The sequence below is a fragment of the Zonotrichia albicollis genome, chromosome 15 (assembly GCF_047830755.1).
Source record: "Zonotrichia albicollis isolate bZonAlb1 chromosome 15, bZonAlb1.hap1, whole genome shotgun sequence".
NCBI classification, from domain to species: domain Eukaryota; kingdom Metazoa; phylum Chordata; class Aves; order Passeriformes; family Passerellidae; genus Zonotrichia; species Zonotrichia albicollis.
The window spans coordinates 9,537,921-9,548,264 of record NC_133833.1 but is presented as its reverse complement, the minus strand read 5'-3'; the positions used below and the strand labels follow the sequence as shown (position 1 = coordinate 9,548,264).

Genomic DNA, 10,344 nt, shown 5'->3' with positions numbered 1-10,344 from the left:
GATAGCTTTAATTACACACAAAAAAACTTCTCCAGGAACCAAATGACAAAGTTAGTGTTGAAATTGTTGTTTCCACTCATCTCTGGAAGTCAGTGGGTTACAAGTACCTGATAAATTGAAAACATTTGAACTAAAATGCCCATAGTGACATTATAATGGCAGTGATGCATTTAAGCTCATTAAGCAAGGAAGTACTGGAAATAATTACCAGCAGATACAAATCTAAAGTGGATATTTAGTGCAGATTTCATTTTGAGACACATTAAACCACCTTTGCAGGGCCAGAGCCTATCTTTTATTGTTAGTTGGGACTGATTTTTTTAAAGTAGCTTGGGATATATTAATTGTAAAACATATACATGCCATGCAATCAACAGAACAGAAATTGCACGTCTTCAGAGGAGTAAAAAAAAAGCTTTTAATTTATTATTAAAACTACCAGCTACACATGTTCCTGCCAGGTAGGATTAAAATATTCCATTAGATAACATCAATACAGTGTTCCCCGGTGGTGTCAGAGAAGAAATATTGTCCCTGATGAGATGTTGCTGAAAAAGTTCCCAAGCTAGGTGAAAATACCAAAGGGTTTCAGGTTCAGTTCCAGCTTGGTGCTGCTGTTTGGTTTTTGTTTATTTCCCTGCACAGGCTGAGGGTGACTTGGGCTTCAAAGGGCACAGAGTTGCCCTGGGGACAGGGGATGCCCTGTCTGGGCTCTGAAGCAGTGCCTGCTAATGCTGAATTAATTAAAGTTGTTAACTGACCTTCATTTTGTGTACAGGTCCAAGCTTGCACTGGTTTTTACAGATTGCTTTCTGCCTTCCACGTTAACAGGAGCAAAATAAAAGCTGGATAAAGGTAAAGGAGCAGTGGGATGAAAAATGGGAACGTGTGTGGTGGGAGGAGGAAGAGGAGAGTCCAGAGGAGGGGATTGCTTGCCAGGAACCATTCCTGACTAGTGTGGGAATCATGTTTTAGTGGCTGGGGTATTATAGTTTCCTATTACCCAGCCTTTTGGAAAAGCTTGCTCCCCTGCAGTACCAGGCTCTGTGTGAATTCCTCACTTTTGGCATCTGACTATTTTTACTAAGGTGGGACATTGGATTAAAGTGGTCTGAGTAAATCTTTGCAGAGTTAAATCCCACCCCGTGTGAAATGCAAATTCCTCTTCTAACTGACCCAGTGAGTGGTGCTGCTGCAGCAGGGCTGGCACTAGCTTGGTGAAAACGCATCTCTGAGCTTTGTGCTGTGAAACCCTGGGCTGGTGCTGTTCCTCCACCTGGATGGATGGCTGGAGGCAACAGGAATGGGCAGGGGATGCAGACAGTGTTTATTTCTGTCATTTCATTATGAGTCCCATGATGTTTTGACCTCCTTAAAATCAGCTGAAAGAAAAGCAGGGAGGCACATGTAACCACACAAATCCAAGTTCAGGGATAACTTCCAAGACTGTGTGTAAGAACTGGGTCACGACTTCAAAGAGACCTGCTCTGTCTGCTGGAGTAATGGGATTTTCAGAAAGGGCTGAGAGCCAGGACATCAGTCTGTATTTAGAGGGAACGTAAAGAAATGCCGAGGGACCCATATGGCAAAATGGACCATTATCCCTAATTAAAAATTGATAAGAACTAAATTTTTAAGACATCCAGTTATTGCAAATAGTGGGAGCGGGCTGAATACACAGCACAGAAGTAAGAACCTAAACGTACAACCTGGTAATCTGACCTGGAGCAATTGTTTGTGTGCTTTGCAAAGTTCAGCTAGATCACAGCAAGCTGGTGTGCCTGGCAAGGGGATATCCCGGGCTGAAACGCTCCGGGAGCGTCAGGCAGCGCTGCTGCTGCCAGGCCGGGCCGGGTGCGGCAGTCCCGGCTCTGTCCCGGGCCCTGTCCTGCCCGGCAGTCTCGGGCTGCGGCTGTCCCGGGTTCTCTCGGACCTTTCCCGGACCCTGTCCCGCCCAACAGTCTCGGGGTGCGGAACTCCCGGGCTCTCCCGGACCTTTTCCCACCCCTGTTCCCCCCGGCAGTCCCAGTCTCTCCCGGGCCCTGTCAGCCCCAGCATTCCCGCTCTCTCCCGACCCTTTCCCGCTGCCTCTTCCCAAACTCCGTCGGGCGCGGAGCCGCCTCCCTCTCGTTACCCCCCCGCGCGGTGCGATGGTGCGGTACGCCTCCCCCTCCGCAGGCGCAGTGGTGCGGCCGGCGCAGGCCCCGCCCCGCGCGCGGAGCCGCCATTGCGGGTTGTTTGTGCGGGCGCGCAGCAGCGCGGGCGGGAGGCGGCGCCGCGGCTCCGCCATGTCCACCCCGGCGCGCCGCCGCCTGATGCGCGACTTCAAGAGGTGAGCGGGGCCTGACCCGCCGCTGCCCCGCGCCCGGGGCTGGCACCGAGCCCCCCGGGCAGGGGAGCGGCAGAGGTGGGGGGAGTGGGGGCACAGCGAGGGGAGCGCGGGGTCCCGCCGGGCAGCGCCGGCTTTGTTCGAGCCGCCTCGCCCGGGCGCCGACGGCTGGGGGCGTGTGAGGATCGGAGTTGGAGCGGCGGCTGCGGGGCCGGGAGTGCTCGCGGGGTCACGGGGCGCCGGGCTGGCGGGGCTGCCGGGCCGGGCCCGCTCCGCTGCCAGGGCCGTGCCCGTGCCCGTGTCCGTGTCCCTGCCCGTGCCGGGCCGCCCGGCCCGCAGCCCCGAGAGCGGCCGCAACCCGCCGGCTCCGGCTTTGGCATAGCTCCGGCGGAATTCACAGTGTTCTGGGCTTGCTGATCAGAGGGCCTCTCTGAAAATAAGTTTGTTGTGATAGGCACCTGGAAAGAGTTAGCGAACGCTTAGTTAGTGTGTTAGAAGAACCGAAACGCCCTTCAATGTTTTTGTGCACGATCGTGTGATAGCGTGTTTAAAGTTTGCAATCGTGAAGACTCTTGTGTAATATACGCGAACTGCTAAAGGAGCAGTTATTAGTTGCACTTTTAAATGTTAATGACTGAACCACTGACTCTGGAATAAATTATTTCCAGTCTGACACGTAAACATACTTAGAACAGAGTGTGGAAAAGGGTGGGAGGTTTCCTTGCAGGATGTACAGTAAGAGCTCTCCAGACTGGGTCGCTCAGGAGTTCTTGGAGGTGAGTCAGCTTTGATAGTGTCTCTTTTTTTAGCATAGCCATGTTATACCAGGCCCTGAGAACACATCAGTAAACACTTGACGTGTATTGTAGTTAATTTACGTGGCTGCACGTAAAGCAGCAGCGACAAAAGCCTGATTCGTGCATGTAGAAGCAGGAGGAGGTTTTTGGGAAGTGGAGCCCTCCCCTGCTGTTGTGTGAGTGTTGGTGTTTGTTAAGTGGGTGTTGCTTGATTCCTGTTCAAATCAGAACAGGATATTCAGACTTTTTATTGTATTTGCTTACACAGATGAACCAGTGATTTTTTTTCAGGCTGACTACCTCAATTTTTCAAGATTGCAATCAGATGTGGTGTTTTTGTCTTTATATTCCTACAAGGACTGGTTTAATAATTTTGAGGTTATGGCTGGAGAGACTCTATTTACAGAAGACTCTAAATCTGTGGAAAAATGTAACCAAGTAGACAATATAAATTAAATCCATTTGTTGTATAGATAGGGACTTTGATATTCCAAAATTTATGTAACTTTTTCATGTCAGTTTTTGTTTTGCTCTTTTGTGCTGCAAGTTATGCATTTGTTTCTTATGTTGCTGGTAGTTCATACTGAAAAAACAGACAATGTGCTGTGAACTCTGATTCACTTCATTAAGTATAAACTGCTTTTGCATACTGTGATTGTCAGGAGCAGTGAAGAGAGAAGAGTTCAGAAGATTTCTTTCCTCCTCTAATTTGTTTGAATAAACCAAAAGAAATAAAAGGTTATTTATTTACTTTGCTGATAAAAAGGGAGTACTCAAACCACATTTTCCCTGCTGTTTAGGACTTTCAGGATTAGCCCTATTTGCAGTCCTTGCCAGATCCTGTCTGCAGTTAGACCCTGTGACAAGCAGGGTGCACACGTGCTTTGAAGTTGATCTAAAACCCCAAATCATCTCGCAGATGCATTTGTCAGGCTAATGCTCAGGCACTGCTGCTGGCCTGCAGCCTGGCTGTCACGTAGGAAGAAATCCTGTTCCTGCTTTCCCTGACCAAAATAGTAGGTGGTTTATGCTGTTGATACTCAGCTGTCTGGACTGTGTGTGCTCCAAGAGCAGAGATGTAAACACAGAGTTTAAAGGAGCTTTGTGGGGCAGCAGCACTGCTCAGCATCCTTGGACCATAAATATTTGGTAAAACAGTGGTGTTTTACCCGTGGTGTTACCCCAGGCTGAGGCAGTGCAAGTGCAGGGAGGATTGCCTGCCTGTGCTGCTGACAGCTCTCAGTAAATCTGCATTTGGCATTTAGTTAGAATTTGCCCCTTGGTCTGCAGAGCTTTTTGTAGTGACTTGTTTATAAGTGTGCTGCGCTATTATCAAACCTCATGGTAACACTCAAGAGTTGTTTGTGACACAAGGGCAGTCGCTGCATTTTCCTTGTTCTTGCATAACTCTGGAGGTAAAACAGGTGAGGGCAGTAGGAGCTGTCACTGAGGGGGTGTGAGCAGGTGGATTGATTGGGAGCTGCTGGTGTACATTTGTCAGGGTCTTGTGATCCTTAATATGGATCAGTGATGGGCACAGGGGGCATTTGGATCCTGTCCTTTGGCTGCACTACATATTTCTGGTTCAAGTTTGTGAAGCTTTCAGTGAGCAACATGCTTTTCCCTAGTCCGAGGATTAAGGAACTAAAAATAATTTGAAATGTTGCTGTAATTGCTTTAGAGATAAACACATTTGTGGGGCTGGTAAGAGGGAGTAGCAGCACGCAGGTTCTCCCTTTGCTCTCTTTTGAAGCAATCAGCTTGTCAGTCAAAATAGGCTTATACCAAATATAGCCACTTGTCATGCACGGATCTGGGTGTGCAGGAAAAGCTCCTCTGATGGTCCTTTGCCTTGAGTCCCAGCAAGAATGCTCTGTGTGTGTGCCACTGCCTGGATTTCAGCTTTCCTTGTGCCTGCAGCTTGTTCTCTTTGCTGTGGCAGCCAGCAGCAATTGCTCTCTCGTAGTTCACAGTGTAGCACCATAAATCCCAGCTGTCCATGGTGCTCTAAGTTATTCTTACAGTTAATCCTTTGCTCCCTGAACACTTAATGAGACCTCTTGTGTCTCAGTGTAAAACATGAGAAAATCTTGGTGTGTGTTGCCTTGTAGGTCTGGCTTTCAGAGCATTGATAATTGCATGGAATGCTTTGTGTGTTCTCTGATCTGGAATGAGAAATGTTTATAAAATGTGGATATTACTTGTAAGTTATATCTGCAGGTGGAAGTATTTCATATATATGACTTGTCATTCTATGTTTGTAATTCTTAGATTGCAAGAAGACCCTCCTGTGGGTGTCAGTGGTGCACCATCTGAGAATAACATAATGCAATGGAATGCAGTTATATTTGGGTAAGAGTTTTTGGTCACTATAAAATTCGGTATTAGAGAGCTAACTGTGACAACCTGACGTTTATTTTTACAGTGTTTCTCTTGTTTCGTGTATGTAAAGTCAGTAAACTTAAAAAATTAGCCAAGGTAAAAATCTCTTTCCACAGATAATGGGGAATGGTTAGGAAGGAAAAAAACCTAAATTTTAAATTTGTTCAGCTTTTTTGTTGAATAAAGCTTGCATGTGGCTTAATAAATAGGTTATACTGTGTTATGAAAAAGCAGAATTCCTCCTTAAAGTATGTAAGGGCCACATGTTCTCAGCCATTAAATCCAGATGTATTAGTGATTGGATTGAATCCTAGTAGGACAAGGTACAGGATCTGTCTGGGAAGTTATATTAAATATTTTGTGGAAGAGGGGGTGCCTTAGTATCCTTTCATCAAAGTGAAGTGTGCTTGCTAATAGTCTGCTCATTTTTTCCCAACTAGTCACCTAAAGGCATTTGTATTGTTTGGGATGATGATAAAGTTGCTATCCCAAATAGCAGGTGACTGTGGGACATGTCTTAGATACAACAAATATACCTAAAGCATACCTATGGATGCTTCTCTAATCATTTAAATTATTGCTTCTGCCTGTATCTTGGAGAGGATGAGAAAGAAGATATACATTTATTGTGCCTGTGTGGAAGTAATGATCACTTTTAACTGGAGTTTCTTTTTAAAACCTTTCAGGCCAGAAGGGACACCTTTTGAAGATGGTAAGTTGCTAACTTTTGTATCCTTTGTCATTCTAATAAATGTTAACAGTACTAACATTGTTCTGCCTTTGAAAAATAATATATGTGTATAATTTGAAACAAACCAAGTAAGTGAAGCAGTGAGGGCTATAAAAATATGTATCTTAATCTAAGCAGTGTCTTATTGTGCTGGCTCATGGTTGGATAGAAAGCTATGAAGCAATGCTCCTATCAAGGCTTTTTCATACATACCCACAAGAGCTTTTAGCAGAGATTATTGGCCTGACACTGCCAGGTGTGCTTGCACATCTCTTTAGCTGAGCTCAACAAGAGCTTTCCTATTTCATCTTTTGGCATGTTTGATTCATCACTGTTCTCCTAATGAAGAACAGGTGAAAAACCTTGAGGTGTTCTCAGTATAGAACTCAGTGAGGTTGAGGGAATCCCAGATTTGTACATAAACATGAAAGCTGGTGTGTAATGACCCTCCCTCAGGCATATGAGGAATAATGAGTTTAATAATTATAGTATTATTGCAGTAATTGGCAGCAGATGGGTTTTTCTCTGTGTTGGGTTGGAGGAATTACAGTAAATTATTCACTGATCCATAACAAAGGTTTTCAGTGAATCAGTTGTGAGCTCCAAAGACAGAGATTGCTGATTATGAAATTCCAGTGTTTCTTTGCTGGCACCACAATGCCTTCTTAATGAAACGCCTTAAAGTCACCCAAGTCCATGGGCCCAGCATCCCTGGGTCATGGAAAAGTGGGATAATGTTGGATAAAGCTGTTTTTGCCATGTGTACACTGAGTCTTGAAGCTCCTACCCAACCACTACTGCTGGGTTTGTTACTCTAAGCAGTAATTCCATAGTTCCAATGTCACTTGAAATATGAAAAGCAATCAGATTCAGTGTTGGTGTTTTTTTTTTTTTTTTAGATAATGGTGAGGAGAAATACTGTTCATGGAGTACATAAATTAATTTGTTGTCTATGTTCCTGGATATGTTCTTTTGTTGTTAATTATCTGATTTTCTTTATCTTTGTTTGGACAGGTACTTTTAAACTAGTAATAGAATTTTCTGAAGAATATCCAAATAAGCCTCCGACTGTTAGGTTTTTATCAAAAATGTTCCATCCAAATGGTGAGTAAAGCATCTTTATTTAACTCTAATACTCATTAAATATTACAGTGTGGTCAGGCATTCTCTGAAGCTCCAGAATGCTTAATCTCTCTTCACTGCCATCTCCTAAGTAGATGTCTAGGACAGCAACTGCTTGATGAAAAATTGAGAGTTATGATGCTATTAAGAAGCAGCTATCTGCCTCTTACTAATCAATATGTGGCCTCAGTAGCAAAGCCTGTGAGTATTTTCAGCAGCAGAGGCTGCACTTAGGTTGGTTTAAAGATGCAGTTCTGGCTGCAGATTCCTGCCCCCTTCCATTTAACAGCAGCCATGTCTGTGCAGCCACAGCATGAGCTGCAGGGAACTGCTGGAGCCAAGTGTTGATTATTCCTGCCAGGTGAGGTTTCACCCAAGTCTCTGCTTTCATCTGGTGCCCTGTGCCCACCAGGACAGCACAGGGAAGAAAATGAGGATGCTCAGTTGTAGAGGAGACATCTGACTCCATCTCAGTGATGAGGGCAGCTATGAGAACGCACTGTGCTGTCCCCCCCAGCGCTGATAGGTTTTGCTGAGTGCAGGAAAAATCCTGCCTGCTGCTCCTCTGTAGAAATTATATCTCACATACTGTGCAGGCCAGGTTGTCTCTGCCACAAGGTCTGTAATTTGTTGGGAACAAGCTGGAAGACAAGGGTGTAGAAGTTTGAGCAGTGAGTCTCAGGTTCATGTGAACTCCATAGGGCTGATAGGTATCCAGACAGAAGTAGGATTTCAGGCACTTTTCTATATTTTCTACTGTATGCTTTGGTGCTTCTCATAGTGAGTGTGTGCAAATGGGGCAGGAGCTGTCCCTGCTCATGGTGTGAGGGGTTCCACTCCTGCAGCGAAGCCTTGCTGCTCTCTGGGAGCCTCTCCACTGTGACAGTGTGGGTCAGTCACCCTGGAGGAGCAGTACACCAAATCTGCCCCTTCCTGTGCTGATGCCATCATCTTCAGACCTTCCTTCTTTCCCTTTAGGTGTTCTGTTAATTTCAGTAATAAATCTTCAAAGCCTATGTCAAGCCACAGAAGATGGTGAGACAAACTGCTGTCCTCTTTCCTAAAGCATTAATAATCTCAGCACAGACTGCATTGGAACAATAACTCTGCCCTCAGCAGTGCCATAAATCTGACAGTTTCTAAGTGACACCTGTGTTGTATTTACAGTGTATGCAGATGGCAGCATATGTTTAGATATTCTTCAGAATCGCTGGAGTCCAACATATGATGTTTCATCTATTTTAACTTCAATTCAGGTAACTTTGCATCTGTTTTACCAAATAATTATGGTGTTGTTGGTCTCTATTCCAGAATTCACAGCTCAGTGATGAGGATAACCAGGTGTCTGTATCAAGGGGAGCTTCAAATCCTTATTAGCTAAGCAGTATTTTTAGATCAAATAAAGACAGAGATGCTACATAATTGCTAATTCCGAGATAAAAAAACTGCCATTATATATCTTTGTACAGGAAAGCAGTTACTGGTTTGTGTCCATTTTTAACTGTTTTTACCCAAGATGGGATATCAGATGCAGAAAATTGCCTCATGTTTGAAACATTTAACTTTACTGTGAAGCCCTCAAAGGGACAATATTACTGAAGCACACTATTTGGAATAAGTAAAAATGGCCTGGCACAGTGGAAACACACAATTCCTTTGCTCCTGTGTGATTTTCTAATTTTTCAACAGTGATGTTTTGTAGTAGACATCTTAGTCCCTCTTTAGTCCTGAATGTCAGGATAATGTAATTACCAAATAGTCATTTAGCTCCATAGTGCTGACTAACACAAACTGTCTCTGTTTGGTTTGTGAAGCTACAAGTGTGTGTGCAGCACTGATGCTTAGGCAGGGTGTAATTTGTGGGTCAGTAATATAATTAGGGGTGCCTAACCATGAGTTTAACTAGGTTTTTTAACTGGGCCATTCTGAGTTGTGTCTGCCTCTGAAACACATTTGACTTGAAACTAAGTTGATTTTTTCCTTGATTTACATGTGTTGGTTTGTCTCACATTATATTTTCCCCTTTTTCCAGTCTCTGCTTGATGAACCCAATCCAAACAGTCCAGCAAACAGTCAGGCAGCACAACTTTACCAGGAGAACAAACGTGAATATGAGAAAAGAGTTTCAGCTATTGTCGAACAAAGTTGGAATGATTCGTAACAGCTGCTGTGTTACTCTCCATCCTCATAATCATTATGTACAATTTAACTCTCAATAGAAAGGCTACCAGAAATTTCAAGTGCCACAGTTCTATGAATTTGCATAAAAACTCATTTGCAAACAAAATTAAGCCCTCCAGTTTAGGGGAAGCTAAAAGCTTGTGTATCTCAATTAACGTCCTTTTTATTGCATGGTAAGAACTAAGTTATTGCTACATAAATTTGTAATATATCCTGTTTGTATTTTTTTTCCAAGTGTATAATGTTGGTGTGGAGTTTTCATGACAGAATATACACATTTTGTAAATCTGTACTTTTTCAAATATTGAATGCCTTATTTTTGAATTCTTTAGATTTTTAAATTGGAGAAAAGCACTTAAAAAAAGTTTTTATATATGAATATTTCATGTAAAACTGTTAAATACATAACCTTAGTGCAAGACATTCTGCTCTCACTCTTATCTTTTTCCAAGGGCTCATTTTTTTTGTCCATGCTGTTGATAACCCTGCACTTTACAAACAGAAAAGTTAATCCACAATGCAGCTGTCTTCATGGCATGTCTTTGCTTCTGCACCACAGCTTGACTTGACTCTGTGTGTCCTCAGTTGTATGAGGAAGAGACATTTTGGTAGCTGCCAATAACAAATGGGGAAACAGATATAACTATTTTGCTAAAAGTCCCACCTTAAACCAGCAGCAGAGTTGCAAACATAACCTGGGTGACCAGGCTTGATGAGAACATATTCTAATAAGTTTTATTTTTCTGAAATATTGTATTCTACAAACCTGGAAAATGTTGCCATCTAAATCTGCCCTATATTCA

General features: G+C 43.8%; 1 protein-coding gene across 1 annotated transcript; it reads left to right on the top strand.

Annotated features, from left to right (window-relative positions):
- The first annotated feature begins 2,173 nt into the window (after positions 1 to 2,173).
- UBE2B (ubiquitin conjugating enzyme E2 B) lies at positions 2,174 to 9,964 on the top strand. Its single transcript, XM_074551965.1, has 6 exons — positions 2,174 to 2,332; positions 5,398 to 5,478; positions 6,195 to 6,220; positions 7,253 to 7,342; positions 8,528 to 8,616; positions 9,393 to 9,964. Exons 1-6 carry the CDS (start codon positions 2,289 to 2,291, stop codon positions 9,519 to 9,521), a joined length of 459 nt encoding a protein of 152 aa, XP_074408066.1. The 5' UTR covers positions 2,174 to 2,288; the 3' UTR covers positions 9,522 to 9,964.
- Positions 9,965 to 10,344: the final 380 nt, after the last annotated feature.

What these genes read in the sequence shown, in the direction of transcription:
- UBE2B (XM_074551965.1), top strand. Translation starts at nt 2,289, where the DNA reads ATGTCCACCCCGGCGCGCCGCCGCCTGATGCGCGACTTCAAGAG. An exon ending in AAAAATGTTCCATCCAAATG is followed by an intron (nt 7,343 to 8,527) that starts GTGAGTAAAGCA and finishes TTGTATTTACAG; the next exon opens with TGTATGCAGATGGCAGCATA. An exon ending in CTATTTTAACTTCAATTCAG is followed by an intron (nt 8,617 to 9,392) that starts GTAACTTTGCAT and finishes CCCTTTTTCCAG; the next exon opens with TCTCTGCTTGATGAACCCAA.